This window comes from Pollachius pollachius (genome assembly GCF_949987615.1).
Source record: "Pollachius pollachius genome assembly, chromosome: 1".
Classification (NCBI taxonomy): domain Eukaryota; kingdom Metazoa; phylum Chordata; class Actinopteri; order Gadiformes; family Gadidae; genus Pollachius; species Pollachius pollachius.
The window spans coordinates 20,443,849-20,461,348 of NC_136934.1; the positions used below are offsets into that span (position 1 = coordinate 20,443,849).

Below are 17,500 nucleotides of genomic sequence, written 5' to 3' on the forward strand. Positions count from 1 at the left end.
CTCCCTAATCTCCCCTAACCCGTCCTCTCTGTCCAACGCTCCCCCGGATATCCTTGGCCTAGCCGAGTCCATGCTCTAGATGTGTTCCTGTCCTCAGTGTTCATCCCCATCCTAACAAGCATGTGTTGTGGTCCCCCTTTGCAGGTACAGAGCACAGCTCCGGGGGCAGCAGCTCTGGCAGTGTGAGGGCCGCCCCGCACCCCTACGGCCACCAGCACTCCCCCGTGTCCCCCCGCACCCAGGACAGTGTGCAGCAGAGGCCCAGCGTCCTGCACAACACCGGGGGCAAGGCCATGGCCCTCAGCGAACACGGGGGCTCCTCCGTGCTAAGGTACGACTCGGTCCTGGTTAACTGACCTCTTGACTGCGTATTGAAGTGTGTGATCGTGAGGACAGGAGCGCCGAGTCTCATTGTGTCTCGTGGGGTTGACAGGTCCATGCCTTCGGGGTCGTCCCGCTACCCAGGCTACCCGAGCCACCTCCAGCGGACGGGCCAGCCCCCCGAGGCCTACCCCTCCGGGGGGGACCCCGCCAAGGAGCTCGGCCGCGACGGCTGCAAGAGTAGGGGGGGCCTCCCCAAGCACATGCAGGAGCAGATGGGGTCCTCGGGCAAAGCGGACCCCAAGCTCTCCGGCTCTAGCCCCGGAGTGGTGTACCCCGGGTCCTACCCGCCCGGCTCCGGCCGCCCCCCCCAGCACCTGATCCCCCCTCAGTCGGACCCCCCCGGGGCCCGTGGGGAAAGCGGTACATCTAGTAGGGAAAAGACTCAAAACAAAGCGGTGTCCATTCAGGAACAAGAGCTCCGATCACTCGGTAAGACCACCATGACCGCGGCCAACTTCATAAACGCAATTATCATGCGGCAAATATCTTGTGAAACGGGGATGCCAGGGACCAGCAGCGCCTCCGAGGGTAAGACGCTCTGGATCCCAGGGTCTGCTCACCTCCCAGACCCCCCTCCCCGTCCGTCTGTGGCCTCTTGCACGCTGTGGTGGTTGGCATTATCAAATCAGCCCAATTCATTTACCTTTTGAATCTATTTTGGTTGTTGTTTTGTTAATTTTTTCAATGCTATTACTGTTATGCTTTGGTCCTTAGTTTTACTTGAGGTAGATAATGATTCCTAGTGAAAATACATAAAAGTACATAACAAGCTAGTTTTCATAAGACGCTGGTGTAACAAAACCCTACCACGTTGAACGGGCTGAGCAGTTATTATTCATCAACTCAGGGAGGGAAAGATTTAAAATTGTGCTGTATACAGGAGGCCCTTCGCTGCCTTTCTTCCTCCTCCAGAATTGAGGATGTGACTTAAGACGTGGCCCCCATTCACCCACCTGCTCCCACCCCCCCAGAGACCTGTAGTGCGTCCACATGTCCTCTTATATCCGCCCGGGACAACAACACAGCACACACACACACACACACACACACACACACACACACACACACACACATACAGGGACCCCCGATGACTCAGAGAAGCGCTTTAGAGTGGCGGGCATTGCCTGTCTCAGACATCACGGCGGTGGGTCGAGTGGGCGCTCATGCCTCACATAGCAAGCGGGCGAGCGTCATCAACGGCCCACCCGTCCAAAGCGGAAGGGACCACCCACTCAACCACAGCAGCTCACCCTACAGATCACACAAACGGGGTGAAGGAAAGACTAGGCCATGGAACCAGGGGGGTTTGCTGCAGCTTCGCTACCTGTTTTTGCATGCTCATGTTTGATCGTGCCTCACTGTAATTCATGCTTAATTAATTTGTTGTGTTCTCCACATGCAAAAAAACGCTCACAATCACATGCACAAATGCCACAGAATCCAAAATATAATTTAAGATGTATCTCTTGATTGGTTTAATTTCTGTTCTGATGGTGATTGTATGGCGTTAACTACTGGCGTACATGCGGCAGGTTGGGCCGGGGGGCTAGTGCTGTGAGACCTCAAGTCCAGCAGGCCTTTGTCTTCTTTAATTAAGAGACAGTGAGAGGGACGCAGGAAACCAGAGCTCACTAGCTAGCGGCCGCCATGTTTTCAGTGGCCATTCGGCACTGGGGGGCAGTGGGGGACACTGGAGGAAGACAGATATGCAGTCATTGGGAAAGGCTTGTGTTGAAATGGAACCAGGATCTACTTTATTACCATAGTTTGGCCATGTTGGGGCTTTGGCGCCACATTTCTAAGGAGACGAGAGAGAAGGACTTCTTTATTGCCGACCGGAGATCCAGTTAGATAAAAGAGGATATTAAAGGTCCCATATAAGCAAAGACACCTAGCTCCATTTCATGCATCAATGCAACACTCTGTCTTCTTTCGGGGTCCTTGGCGTAGACCCTGGTTCTGTTGTTGCAGTGATAGTTTAGTGATGTGTTGCTCCTAGCCGGGCGAGACGTGGTAGTGATAGACGGATCAGTCCGGACAGGGCCCTCCCCGGCAGGACTGTGTGTCGTGTTTGGGCCGTTCCCTGTTCCGTGTACCGACCGTGAAATCGAGGCCCAGCGTAGCGCTGCCGAAGATAATTTGTCCCAGGCCTGAGCTGGCTCCTCATGCTAGCCAAACGGAGTGTTTTGGGGAGGATAACCTCTCCGGCCGGCCAGCCTTTAGGCGCAGCTCTATCATGAAATGTCTGAAGTGCCTCTGAATAATTCACGTCCTCGTCTGCAGGCCACACAGTTCTTGTGCTCCTTATTTTATTTTTATTTTCCTTTTCCCCAGGCTCATTAAAACTAACTGTGCTTCTTTTGTGCTGGTTTTGATGTCATTTTCTCTGTGTGCGCGTGTGTGTGTGTGTATGCTTGCGTGTGTGTGTGTGGTGGTGGTGGTGCTGGTTTGACCACCCAGCTCAACAGAAGATGGGCTCTATGGAGCATGGCATGTACCAGCCCCAGGCGGAGGACCGGATGTCCCCCGGCCAGCAGCCCCCCTCCCCCCTCGTGAAGGGCAGCCAGAGGGTGGTCACCCTGGCCCAGCACATCAGCGTAAGACCCCCCCTCCCCCTTCTTTTCCATTAACATTGAGGGCATTTAGCGAACAGAAGAAAGAGAAACAATATATCGCTGTCGGTACAGTAAGGATGTTCATAGAACCAAGTGCCAAGCACAATCACTAGGTTAACCCATTCCCTGTATACAACAAAGATAGCTAGGATAAGATGCTATGTGCTATTTTTAAGTGCAAGGACGTGTGTAAGAGGGGTGTGGGGGGTAAGGGAGGCTATGGAGAGTCTAGTTGATCTCTGAACAAGTGAGTCTTGAGTCGGTCTTGAGGACGGTACTCTATGTCCTGTGTGCCCTGCGGTGTCTTTGGTGCCAGACATCTTGTTGTTGCCGTTCGTAAGGGAACAGTCTGTGATCCAGCAGTCATGCTGTGTTATAGCAGAACTTCCAGTGGTTATGTTACGAAGATATTCTACCAGAGAAAACCAATTTGTGAGAGTGGATGAAGCTATCAGAAGTTGATCTTAAGAGGGGTATTTCTGTAGTGGCCGGTCTAGACGGTGTTGATTTGACACCTCTACAGACTCTTTTTTTCGCTGTTTGTGTTATCCAATTAGGCACTCACAGATCCCCGCCTCTAGCGACATGATTGGTCGAAACAAAAGTGAAGTGAAAAGCCGCGTTCACCCAGATTTGACCTGGTCGCCCATCAGACTTCAGTCCATCAGTCTGGCCTCCAGCCTCCTCTCCCAGAAGAGAAACGATTCAGCCCTATTGGGAGTAGGTTTTCATGATGAAGCGAGGAGCGCCACAGTCTGCAGAATTTCATAAAAATAGCAGCGCAGAGGAAAGTGGAGCAATCGGAAAGACATCAAAACTGTTTCATCCAAATAGATGAAGAGATGAATGAGGATATTAAAAGACAAACTTACATTTTCACAAAAGTCTTTCCTCGGAGGATGAAGAGCGAGAGAAAAGAGTGCAAGAGCATCACTTAGATATTTGATGGTCTCACAAGGTTGGGATATAGTAGCTTCACTCAATGTGGTGGGGAAAAATGATGACAAACAGCCTTCACCAAGTTAGCCGCAGTGATTTCCTAGACGTGTGCTTTGTCTCACTTGCAGCCAATAAAAATCTATTAAAAGTGTTGTATAACATAATGGTCTGAAATAGATCAAACAAGACGACCAAACATTAGTACTTTTAAACGATAAGCTACCATAATGTATAAAACACACAGCCTCCTCTAGCCTCTATAAGGCTGAACTGAACATCCAAAACAACCATGTGTGTGTGTGTGTCTGTGTCTGTTTGTGTCCGTGTGTGTGTGTCTGTCTGTGTGTCTGACAGGAGGTCATCACTAAAGACTACACCCGGCAGAGCCAGCAGCAGCAGAGCTACCACAGTTCCCCGGTGCTCGACCTCACCCGTCCTCCCAGCGTCCCCCAGGCCATGGCCGCCTCCCAGGACCCCGGGACGGGCCCCCGCTACGGCGCAGAAGGCCCCAATGTGGACCGGAACCGCGACCGGTAGGACACCTGCTGAACAGAAGCGAAGAACCATCGTTATTTCAGGCCATTGAGAGAGCAAATGAAAAGGTCCGTTACTGCATCCTATAAGTGTGCGTGTGTGTTCCCAGGTCGCCCCCTCAGCCGAAGACGTCTCCTGTCAGCATGTCAAACGTCGGCATCGAGCCGGTGTCCCCCGCGGGCGCCAGCTCTGACCCCGAGACATTGGGAGGAGCCTCGTACCCCAGCGACCAGGGGGAGCCAGGGTATGGATGATGTGGCTGGACTATGGAGATATTTCTGATGGTTGTTTTCCAATCCGAACAGACTCCGTTGAGTTTTGCATTCTAGGGGATCCTCTGTTGGTCAATCGTCTTGTAATCGTGTAATCCTGTGTTATTTCATGTCGGTTGACCGTGGAGGTCATTGTTTTTCGTCGGAGAACTGGGCTTCTTCCTGTATTCTCCTACTGAGTATCAAAGCTTTTCCCGGTCTAATCTGGTCTCGACCGCTTGGCGTTGCTTCCTGGAAGATTCCATTGGACCATCTAGTGCTGGTCCTGTAATGCAGGATCACATCCTATCGATCGGCCTATACCGCCCTTTAGCAAAGCAGCCATCTCCCCAGCTTTTGAACTGTACAGCCAACCAACCAATCGCCCAAGTTTGAATGGCTCGGGTAGTGCTTCATATTCATGAATTATTTATTTTCAACCACCAAACGTCCAAGTAGTGAAATCATCTGATTGGATGTTTTCAGATATTGCTACACTGCAATGCTGTGTGTGTGAACATGTTTGTCGTTCCCGTCCTGAAACGGTTTCTCTTCTCCCTCCCCAGCATGGTGTCCCGCTCGCCCCCCAACCCCACCCAGCACCCCGCCTTCTTCAGCAAGCTCACGGAGAGCACCTCGGCCATCGTCAAGTCCAAGAAGCAGGAGATGATCAAGAAGATGACCGTCGTGGGCAACGATGGAGACTTCAGTGAGTATTTATTCAGACAGTCTGACTGGTACAGCTGAGATGAAACCGCGACAGGCCGAGACAGCAGCATCACACAATACCGCCAAGTAACCCCACAGTACGCACTCAGCTTAACAGTGTTTAACACCTCGAATCCGAGGCAAGACTATGACATTGTCCCCTATCCCTGTCAGTCACAGCCTTGATCATCGCCTGATGTTCTGTCGATGTGGCGAGCTTCTGAGAGGGTCTGAGTCTCATCTTGTTTTGTAGCTCATTCCACGATGAGGCCCTGGAAAACTGGGCGGCTTTCTTGGTAAATTCTGTCCTCACTTCAGGGACAGTCGATAGGATCATCAGACCGTCGTGTCATTAGATAGAAGAGACGGTTTAATGACCCGAGTCGCATTAGTCTGCTGTTGGAGAAGAGCTCCCATAATTAGGACGCTGTGCCAGGATTCTGGGGTCTAACCTCGTGTGGCGGTGACGGTGTCTGCTGGCCCCGTAGAGACGACCTCTCAGGCTCACGCTGTTCAAGAAAACCATCCTCTCTTTGATCATCAGGGAATTGTGCTTGTCCCCTTGCAGACGCTGGTCAGCCCGGGACAGAGATCTTCAACATGCCAGCATCCACGACCGCTGGTAAGTCTTAACCCCCCTTGTAATTATTATTACTATTATTATTATTATTACATAATCCGTAGAACCACTGTTGTATTCGTCAGTGTAATAGAAAAGTTTTGCGATATCTCAAGAACGACATGGACAAAAGCTGTGTGCATCAGCATGCTGATAGTACTTGGCTAATGTGCAAAGGATGCTAAGGATGGGCCATATTCTCCCAGCGGGGGCGCTGTAAGCAGTGCTTGAATGTAAACACTTCGTGGTACAAATACAAAGAAAATAAATCTCTTTACCGGCGCAGCCGTATTTGTTGAGAGCCTCATCAGTGCTATCGGCCTACTCTAAGAATTACGAGAGATGAAGACAAAAAGGGGGCGTGCCTCCAAGAAACGTCGCAAGAAAGCTGGGAGATTTCCGACTCGGAAGGCTGGCATCCAAGGCATCTGGATCACTCCATTTATTTACATGCACCATTCATCACATTAGGCCTGATCATCACTAGAGGACATTGTGATTTAATGAATGAACACAAATGGATCAATCGCCCACACAAACTGGTTCAGTGGCTGAGGTTATGATGACTTATTACTGCATGTACCAGGTTACTTGTGGACTATATGGTTAAGAAATCAGAGCATTAAGACCAACGACTTTGAAGACTTCATGCAAAATATATGCATACACGTGAGGTTTAAAGGGCTAAAACTCTGCTAGAAAATGACGTTGGCTCGGCAGTCTCATCTGGCTTAGAAGATGAGAATCCATAGCATAACCAAATTTCAGGTCTACCCCTAGGAAAACAGGGATGTATTTGGTTGAAGTCCTCCTATGTAAACCAGCGCCTCTTTCTAATTCTGGCTGGGCCTTAAAGGGGCACACACATAATGGCTTTTAAGTCCATTTTGACTATGGATTTTCAACAGTTTCCCCAAGAAAAGTGGTTGTTGATGATTTTGATATGTTAAGTTCAGGTGAACCTGTTTTTATGCCATACCAATGCTATTTTTAAAAGTATTTACAAAGCTCACTTTTTGTTTGTCTGCCCCTGCGGATAGATATTTGCATGTGTCTCAGCGGCAGAGAATCCACTAAATCAAATGTCTACCATGATGTATGCATTAGGCCTGATCACTATGCTATATTTATAATTATTATTATTGACGCTGTTCGACGGCTGTAGGTCACGAGAGGTATTTTATTCACCACCCATCCAATCAGGACACACTTGATCCTATTAACCTCTCCATGTATCCAATCAAATTCCTTCTGCCTCTTCACACTGTTTCGTTGTTGTACTTCATTTGTCGGTAAATGAATAATAATGAAGATGTTGATGGTAACAATAAGTATAATGGTAAACAAAAACAGGATAAAAACAAATACTTTGAGTCATACATTGTCATTTACACACATCAGTTATATTCTAGTTATTCCATTTACTTTATTTTATTAACCAATCAATGGCAAGATCCAAAAGAAAAAAGGCATTCCTTCTCACAAAACCGACCAATCACCTGCCTGACACCCCCGGTTCCTTCCAGCAGGGCCGGTGAGCGTCCGTAGCCACGCCCCCCAGGAGACCTCCGGGAACTCCATCGGCCTGGAGGCCATCATCAGGAAGGCGCTGATGGGGAACTACGAAGACCAGGCGGAGGAGCGGCCCCCCTCCAACCCCCTGGCCCCCGGCGGGCCCCCCTCCATGGCGGAGGACGCCTACGCGCAGCAAGGTAGCTCTCCTCGCTCTAGGTCACCTCCCAAGAGCCCCTTGTTGTCTGCGTTCCTTCAGTTGTCTTCTCCAGATGTGACCGGTTCCTCCCTTGCTGAGTTACGTGTGTTTTTTGCAGCCATGGCTGACGCTAGCCTGGCTAACGCCACGCCTCATCTCAATCTACATTGAGAAGAGGTCTGGGAACCACACATTCATTTTCTCGTATTTGAGGCGTGGTTTACGATCGCCCGGAGCCGTTTATTGGGCGCTACGAAGGTCTATCATATGAGTCTGTACGTAGCTCATAGCCAATCGTATCAATTATACCAGATGACGTATGTAGAGCGAAAGAAATTCGAAGAGGAAGAAGACGATGGGTGTGTCGCATAGACGTAGTCATCGTCTTGCCGTCCCTCCCCGTTCTGTGATTGGTTCCCTATCTCAGGGGAAAATTGGATCCATGGAATCCAGGCTGCCTTGCAGCGCGAAATTAAATCACGCGCAAGGCAGTATGGGTGTATCCAGGCTAGGCTGTCGCCAGGGTCGCTCACCTTCACTTTTAGTTTGGTTCATATCACACCTTGTACACCCGTTGTTTCTCTGAATGTTTTTGGTGGTGTAAGGTCCCATATAATACCACCAGGCGAGATTAACCATTTCAAGCCCTTTTGAAAATCTGCCTGTACTAACCCTTGCTCATCTATCTGTCATACATCTAGGTGGACACGCCCACTTGTGATGTCACTAGAGGCAGATTTTCAAAACGGCTTCTAATGGCTCATCACAATAATACGGGCCCTTTAAAGCGGTAGCGAATTTATTACATTTCTATTTTCGCTGGGATACTTTCTTACTGTGAGTGTAACTTACTCCAGGTGGAGTGTAGCTTACTCCAGGTGGTTTCTCCAAGTGTCGTACCCTAGCTTTAGATATCAATTTCTGCCGTCCTAGAGTACGTTATTCTCCATCAGCCTGTCCGTTCCCTTCCTATTTCTTCTTTAATCGTTTTTTTTTGGTGCTTAAGTACATCATCAAATCATAATGGCTGCATCACAAAAAAGTGGAATTGTTTCCACGGAAACCACACTGATTGACCCCTGTGGCGGCGGCTCTTCCCCCAGGTGGGGGTAAGCCGTCCAAGGGCAGCGGGCGGTCCAACGGGAGGAAGGCCAAGTCCCCCGGCCCGGGCCAGCAGCCCCCCCCCACAGAGAGACCCTCCTCCGTGTCCTCCGTCCACTCGGAGGGGGACTGCAGCCGACACACCCCCCTCACCCCCCGCGTGTGGGACGACCGCCCCTCCTCCACGGGTACGCATACACACACACGCACACGCACACACACGCACATGCACCGGCACACACACACACACACACACACACACACTCCTCAGCACCCCCGTCAGGGATGACACACACACTGATTAATTCTAGAGCGGTCGTTAGGGGGTCATTTTGACCGCTAGTCAATATAAAAATATCTGACAAATTGGAACCCATTTTCATCATTGCCCTTTTAGGAATTTTCCTAAATATTTGTACACGCGTGTGTGCTTGAAATTCTGAAATGATATCAGCAAACAAGGTTACAAGCAACTATGCAACTAGATATGCTGTAGACATGATCATCGCTGTTGCTTCAAAGGCCGCAGTTTACCATTTACCCAGCAGGTGTCGCAGAAGTGCAGGATTACTACAAGACTATTAGTGAAATTCAAGGCAGACTAAGCTATTACTAATTTGAAAAAACAACCCCGGGTCAGGTGAACATTTTTTAGAAGTAGAACTTTCCACCACACGTAAAAAACAAATAAATCCCAGACATGGGGATGGATTGGTCACCATGGAGGTCTTGCACAGGAGCGGGTGTAAAGGTTATGTCGTCATTGCTGCATCATCCTGTTTGCATTGTCTCTGCAGACGGTCCGTGTTGCCATAGTAACGGTTGTCTCGTCTCCTCCTCCTCCCAGGCCCCACCCCCTTCCCCTGTAACCCGCTGACCATGCGCTTCCCCAGCGGCATTGTGTCGGCCGCCTCGCCCTCCCCCGGCCAGCAGGGGGGCCCCGGGGGCCAGGGCCGGCCCTGGGAAGAAGAGGCCAAGCCCCTGCTCTGCTCGCAGTACGAGACGCTGTCGGATAGCGAGTGATGGAGACCAGACCCCGCATCTCTCTCTAACACACACACACACACACTCACACTCACACTCTCTCACACTCACACTCACACACACACACACACACACACACACACACACAATCATCTCCATGCTGCTGCTGATAACTGAATCACTTCCACACACATACACACACATAACGGACCCGCCCACACGTACCGGACACGCCCACCGAGACATCATTCCGCCCTACCGATTCCTGGTGGTTTGGTTGGCTCCTGATATCTGGCCCCTCCCACCGCCACTCCTCTGAGATGTGAGGCCCAACCTCCCACCCCGAAAACACTGCTGCTCAGTGTGTGTGTGTGTGTGTGTGTGTGTGTGTGTGTGTGTGTGTGTGTGTGTGTGCGTGTGCGTGCGTGCGTGCGCACATCTGTATTATTGTGTAATGCACTCTCGTATGGGACTACTCTAAAAGGACGAATCACTTTCTCTTTAGTTTGTTTTTTAAACGTTGGCCGTGTCATGGTGTTCGTCCCTCTGGCCTTATCAGCGGGGCCCCGTCGCACCTCCTCCTGGTCTCTGGACCCCTGGGGGTCCACGCCTTCGTCTGGACCCGGGTGTCTTGGTGCAGCACCGCCCGCAGCACCGGGGGTTCAAGGGCCCCTGGTCTATGGGCAGAATACACAAAGACGCCTCTGCAGCCGGTACGGGGCCCCTGAGCTCCTCCTGCTCCTCCCAGTTATGTCTCTCTCTCTCTCTCTCTCTCTCTCTCTCTCTCTCTCTCTCTCTCTCTCTCTCTCTCTCGTTATCTCTCTGTCTCTCTCGCTCTGAGAAGTGAGCAGTCGTATTTTAGTTGGTTGTTTTCTTCAAAAGAAAACCTTTTTGATGGTGTCACTCGTTGTCTTTGGTCTGGTTCTCCAGGAGAATGGAGGGATCGTACTGGGAGGCCGTTGGTTTACAGGGTAGACATACTGTTAGGGGTGTCATGGTGGGTCGAGGCAGGGTGGGGGAAGGCCTGAGGGCCTGTCGTCCCCCCAGGGGTCAGAAGAGAGGAAGTGTTTATGGGTTTGGGGCGATGAGCAACAAGCAACCCTTTCTTCTCACCATTTTTATATTAACCATGTCAATGTTTGTCAAAAAAAGAAAATCTGAAAAAACTGTTGATTTGTACTGTTTGGGATGTTTGGGATGTAGCACTTAGTTTGACGGTCGGTTTCACAATGGCATTTTACACATGTTGGTTATTTTGGGGTGGGCTGTATAATAGACTTAAAAACGAAAGAAAACTGCAGGAAATCTTACCTGTTGGTCCCCCCCTTTCCACACCTCCCCCCTGGCGTCTCGCCCTCTCCTGTCTCCTCCCTCCCCTCCCCCACTTTGGCTGCCTACAGTTCTCCATTTCAATTTTCATTCTTTCAATCAAGCGACAATCGCAGTAGGTGGATGATGGCATATTTATATACGTATACAATATGTATAAATATGTATATATTTATATATATGTATTCATATACAGTGGGGCAAAAAAGTATTTAGTCAGCCACCAATTGTGCAAGTCATCATAGGTATACCTCAGCTATTAGAGACAAAATTAAAAAAAAAAAATCTAGAAAATCACATTGTCTGATTTTTAAAGAATTTATTTGCAAATTATGGTGGAAAATAAGTATTTGGTCAATAACAAAAGGTCATCTCAATACTTTGTTACATGCCCTTTGTTAGCAATGACAGAGGTCAAACGTTTTCTGTAAGTCTTTACAAGGTTTTCACACACTGCTGCTGGTATTTTGGCCCGTTCCTCCATGCAGATCTCCTCTAGAGCAGTGATGTTTTTGGGCCTTCGCTGGGCAACACGGACTTTCAACTCCCTCCAAAGATTTTCTATGGGGTTGAGATCTGGAGACTTGCTAGGCCACTCCAGGACCTTGAAATGCTTCTTACGAAGCCACTCCTTCGTTGCCCGGGCGGTGTGTTTGGGGTCATTGTCATGCTGAAAGACCCAGCCACGTTTCATCTTCAGTGCCCTTGCTGATGGAAGGAGGTTTTCACTTAAAATCTCACAATACATGGCCCCATTCGTTCTTTCCGTCACACGGATCAGACGTCCTGGTCCCTTGGCAGAAAAACAGCCCCAAAGCATGATGTTTCCACCCCCATGCTTCACTGTAGGTATGGTGTTATTTGGATGCAACTCAGCATTCTTTCTCCTCCAAACACGACGAGTTGAGTTTTTACCAAAAAGTTATATTTTGGTTTCATCTGACCATATGACATTCTCCCAATCCTGTTCTGGATCATCCAAATGCTCTCTAGCAAACTTCAAACGGGCCCGGACATGCACTGGCTTTAGCAGGGGGACACGTCTGGCACTGCAGGATTTGAGTCCCTGGCGGCGTAGTGTGTTAGTGATGGTAGCCTTTGTTACTTTGGTCCCAGCTCTCTGGAGGTCATTCACTAGGTCTCTGTGGTTCTGGGATTTTTGTTCACCGTTCTTGTGATCATTTTGACCCCACAGGGTGAGATCTTGCATGGAGCCCCAGATCGAGGGAGATTATCAGTGGTCTTGTATTTATTCCATTTCCTAATAATTGCTCCCACAGTTGATTTCTTCACCCCAAGCTGCTTACCTATTGCAGATTCAGACTTCCCAGCCTGGTGCAGGTCTACAATTGTGTTTCTGGTGTCCTTTGACAGCTCTTTGGTCTTGGCCATAGTGGAGTTTGGAGTGTGACTGTTTGAGGTTGTGGACAGGTGTCTTTTATACTGATAAGGAGTTCAAACATGTGCCATTAATACAGGTAAACAGCCTCTTAAAGAAGAAGAAGTTACAGGTCTGTGACAGCCAGAAATCTTGCTGGTTTGTAGGTGACCAAATACTTATTTTCCACCATAATTTGCAAATAAATTCTTAAAAAATCAGACAAGGTGATTTTCTGGATTTTTTTTTCATTTTGTCTCTCATAGCTGAGGTTTACCTATGATGAAAATTACAGGCCTCTCTCGTCTTTTTAAGTGGGAGAACTTGCGCAATTGGTGGCTGACTAAATACTTTTTTGCCCCACTGTATATATCCGTATATGTGTGGGCGTATATATATTTATATATACAATATATACTCTCACCGTTCCCTCCCCGTCAGTTTTTCTGTACAGTTCTGTTTCTAGTGTTATGTGCCATTCATTTTCATACACAGTACCACAGGTAAGAGTCGGACCCAGTCTCACTCCACCACTCCCATTACGCCACAGGGAACCTCCCAGTCCAAAGAGGGCGCTCCCAGTATACACTTCCGGTGTGTTTGGTTTTCTCTCTGCTCCTCAACTCATTAACAATCAAAGGCGTTACTTCTCATTAGGGTACCCTGACCTTTGACCTCCTGGCCTACCCCCTCCTGGATGCTTGTGCTCCCTGTGAAAGGCCTTCCTCCACGCGGAGGTCACTGCTTCCTGCACCCCATCATGCGTGGTTAGTCCCCTGGAGCTCAGAGCTCAGGGTGGTGTCTGCTGCTACAGTCGGCATGGAAACCTCTGTGTTTCTACTACGTCACATGAGCATGGGAGACTAGTCAGTCCGACCAGGTCCACCGTTTTCCTCTTCCTCCACTCTGACCATAACTGGTCGTCTCCCATCACCTCTCTCCACATGACCCGTTACCGGTCATCTTCATCCCGCCAACTGTGTTCCTCTTTGACCCGTCGCCTGGGTTCTGCGGTTGTGTGTTGTCCTGCCCCCAACTGATGATGGATGTCGGTGTGACTGTAAATAGACTAAAGCCATACACAGGTGTTCTCCAAGAAATCCACCAGAGAGATCCTACTTGGTTTTTAAGTGTAGTGAGATATATTTTAAGCGTTGATCATGTTTCCGGTTTCTTCTTTGTGATTACGGTCATGTCTTTCTCCACTCCACGTTGTCAGAGATCCAAACCGCGGTGGTTCACGAACAAGGATTTGCCTTTATATTGACGGTTCTTTTAAAGTGTGGTCCTGGGTTTCAGTGACATCAACAGTACATTGTTCGTACACCATATTGTGCATAATGATTTTTCTTTTTTTAATTATAACCCACTGTATAATAGCAAGGATTGTATATAGAACTGAAGAGATGTAAATATTTATGTGGCTTGCTTCAAGGTTGGTATTTACAGAAAACAAAAAAAAAACTATTCACACTGTTAAATTCTACATGCCCACCAGCAAGCTTTGTGGATAGCAGTGTAAAATGAAAAACAAAAAAGACACTGCCTTAATGTTTAAATAAAAAGCTTATTGCCATTGAACAAAGTTCCAGTCTGTTTTGTGCATTGTTTTAATTCAACGCTCCGATGTAGTAAATGGTATTGGCCACATGGGGGCTGTAAACCCTCCTTCGCAAAGGGACATGGCTTGATCTGTTGATTGTTTGGGTCCTCAACACCATGTAAAAGCAGGAATTGCATATTCCTCTGTTTAGTTATTATTATATAAATTACATACCATGGCTGTGAGCCATGCACTCGGCTGTTAATTCAAATTGGTTGAAGAAGGGCATGTGTGGATGTCATTGTTTGACCAAGCCACGACCCCTCCAGTGATATCTACTGCTCTGTGTGTGTGTGTGTGTGTGTGTGTGTGTGTGTGTGTGTGTGTGTGTGTGTGTGTGAATCCGAAATCAAGTGCAACCTTCAGAGGGGAACTCCTTCCTTACCTTTGTTTTTTGTTGAATTGGTAAGGGGCAGAAATCTGCCCCTTAACAAGCTGACTCAGTTGTGTTGTTTTATTTGGATCCCTCGGTTCAAATAAACCACGGTGAAGACTAAACGGACCTTTGAGGTTATGGATTTATTATTAAACGTGGATATACATATTTTTTTAAATTATTTTAATTTGTTCAGAACTGGAACGATAATTAGACAAGTTGAAATGTACAAAAATATAAAGAAAACGAGCAAGTGCCTTGATGCCACATATACAACAGGAAATATCTTCAGTAAAAAAACAACACGAAACATGGGTGAAGAAGACACTACACAATTGTACACAATTCCATAAGGATGTTTTCAAATTCGACACCCTCATTTGTTTTAACTTTTAAGAGCTTCTTCTGCCCCTGAATTCCAACAGACCAATGACACATATCACAACCCTCAAACATCAGGAGAAGAACAGTTCTCTAGTTCAGCCCCCATAAGACCCCTCTGATTCTCCTTTCAGGCTGACCTGTCCCTCCCGCTCTGCTATTAAACGTACTGTTCCCTTTTACATCTCGTGCTTCTGTCTGACTGTACCAATCATGCCCCATCGCCATAGTTCCCCCTTGCCCTTCTCTTTTTGAAGAAAAGGCATTATTTAAAGTCTTTCAAAACCATGACGATATCTGAAATACACGTTAAGGTAGCCTACGTTTGCCTAAAAAAGACTATCAACAGAAATAACTGAGGTAACATCTGAATTCTTCAAAATCAATCAATATTTTGCAAGATCAATTTGTGTGCATATATAATGAGATATATATATGTATGAAATATATTATATATATATATTAAATACATATATATTAATTATATATTATATTATATAATATATTATAATATATATATTATATAATGTATATATAATATGATTCATAGTTACACTGACTGCCAAACCGCACACAGAAAAGGTTCAAGCAGCCTGCCCCTCCTCCTACTTACTAACTTAACTGAAACACCAAGCAGATGGCGACAACAAAATAGTATAGCCTCGCATTGTCATGTAAAAGAAAACAAATATATATTATTTTTGTACGATTATTTTTATGGCATTTCATGTTGACTGTTGACCGACCTAAAAAACAAACTTAAGAAAGCTAAAGTCTTGGCAATGTAGCAATAAATATAAAGGCAGTAAAACCATATTTCACTGTGCTGTGTTTGGGGTACGTCGAGACTAGGAGCTATGAAACCAAATGTCCTCCCGCGGTAGCTGAAGATTCTGTGTTTGAGTTTACTAGGATGCTTTGCAATAGATCTGTTTAACATCCAATTACTAGAAACAAGCTAGAGAAATGACAATTTTCTTTCCATAATTGTTATTGTCGAAAAATGAGACCAAAGAACAACGGGGAGTGATGAATATTGACCTTATTCCTGTGTGATACAACTTTGGTCCATTAAAAAAAAAAGAAGCAATCTTTACTTTCAACTTTTTCCTCTTCCATCCCCCGCTGGGCCGAAGAGAGGGCTGACGTAAAGTTATGAAACAATAAAAAACAAACCAAAGAACAAGTGCAATACGGCCATTTTGGAAAGCTCTGTGTTGGATCTGACTGGCGCTCTGTGCAGCTCCAATGTCCGGTGGTGTCCATCTTCAAAGTCTGTTCCTGGGCCCGACGGAGCAGCTAAACTTTAGAGACGTAGCTCTGGAAGAGGGGAGGGGAGCGGCACACCTCCAGACCAACCAACCAACGGTCGGATTTTAAAAATGTTTTAAATAAGACAATTAACCGTTGAAACGCAGCGCTCGGACCGCGAAAGACTCCAGTTTGTTTCCTCGTTAGAGATCTAAAATACAACTCGGGTGGGGGGGGGGGGATAATAAAAAGAAAAAGGATTCCTTGGATGTCCGGTCGGGTCCTACGTGAAGATGCATCACCAACCGTATCTTTGACCTCTTTCAGCCTGGTCCTCATGGCTCAGAGAGAGGCTCTCTGTGTCTAGAGGTCCTCCATAGAGAGAGGCTCTCTGAGTCTAGAGGTCCTCCATAGAGAGAGGCTCTCTGAGTCTAGAGGTCCTCCATAGAGAGAGAGGCTCTCCCTCTGTGTCTAGAGGTCCTCCATAGAGAGAGGCTCTCCCTCTGAGTCTAGAGGTCCTCCATAGAGAGAGGCTCTCCCTCTGAGTCTAGAGGTCCTCCATAGAGAGAGGCTCTCCCTCTGTGTCTAGAGGTCCTCCATAGAGAGAGGCTCTCCCTCAGTGTCTAGAGGTCCTCCATAGAGAGAGGCTCTCTGAGTCTAGAGGTCCTCCATAGAGAGAGGCTCTCCCTCTGTGTCTAGAGGTCCTCCATAGAGAGAGGCTCTCCCTCTGTGTCTAGAGGTCCTCCATAGAGAGAGGCTCTCTGAGTCTAGAGGTCCTCCATAGAGAGAGAGGCTCTCCCTCTGAGGTTAGAGGTCCTCCATAGAGAGAGGCTCTCCCTCTGTGTCTAGAGGTCCTCCATAGAGAGAGGCTCTCCCTCTGTGTCTAGAGGTCCTCCATAACCAGGAGAGAGGCTCTCCCTCTGTGTCTAGAGGTCCTCCATGACCCAGAGAGAGTCTAGAGGTCCTCCATAGAGAGAGGCTCTCCCTCTGTGTCTAGAGGTCCTCCATGACCCAGAGAGAGGCTCTCCCTCTGTGTCTAGAGGTCCTCCATGACCCAGAGAGAGGCTCTCCCTCTGTGTCTAGAGGTCCTCCATGACCCAGAGAGAGGCTCTCCCTCTGAGTCTAGAGGTCCTCCATAGAGAGAGGCTCTCCCTCTGTGTCTAGAGGTCCTCCATAGAGAGAGGCTCTCTGAGTCTAGAGATCCTCCATAGAGAGAGGCTCTCTGAGTCTAGAGGTCCTCCATGACCCAGAGAGAGGCTCACCCTCTGAGTCTAGAGGTCCTCCATGGCCCAGAGAGAGGCTCTGTGTCTAGAGGCCCATGATGCTCCTCCGTCAC

General features: G+C 48.0%; 1 protein-coding gene across 10 annotated transcripts in view; it reads left to right on the plus strand.

Annotated features, from left to right (window-relative positions):
* ncor2 (nuclear receptor corepressor 2) overlaps positions 1-14,123 on the plus strand; it is a 107,073-nt gene extending 92,950 nt beyond the window's left edge. For 7 of the 10 annotated variants that reach the window (XM_079739416.1, XM_079739414.1, XM_079739422.1 and 4 more), the window contains 10 exons: positions 145-331; positions 434-813; positions 2,845-2,981; positions 4,293-4,471; positions 4,582-4,716; positions 5,290-5,432; positions 6,000-6,053; positions 7,577-7,762; positions 8,865-9,050; positions 9,710-14,123. In XM_079739416.1, the coding sequence (XP_079595542.1) occupies positions 145-331; positions 434-813; positions 2,845-2,981; positions 4,293-4,471; positions 4,582-4,716; positions 5,290-5,432; positions 6,000-6,053; positions 7,577-7,762; positions 8,865-9,050; positions 9,710-9,885 (1,763 nt within the window). In that variant the 3' untranslated portion in view covers positions 9,886-14,123. The remainder of the gene's footprint in view (positions 1-144; positions 332-433; positions 814-2,844; positions 2,982-4,292; positions 4,472-4,581; positions 4,717-5,289; positions 5,433-5,999; positions 6,054-7,576; positions 7,763-8,864; positions 9,051-9,709) is intronic. The other 3 variants (XM_079739418.1, XM_079739415.1, XM_079739423.1) reach the window with 1 other exon arrangement.
* The last annotated feature ends 3,377 nt before the right edge of the window (positions 14,124-17,500 follow it).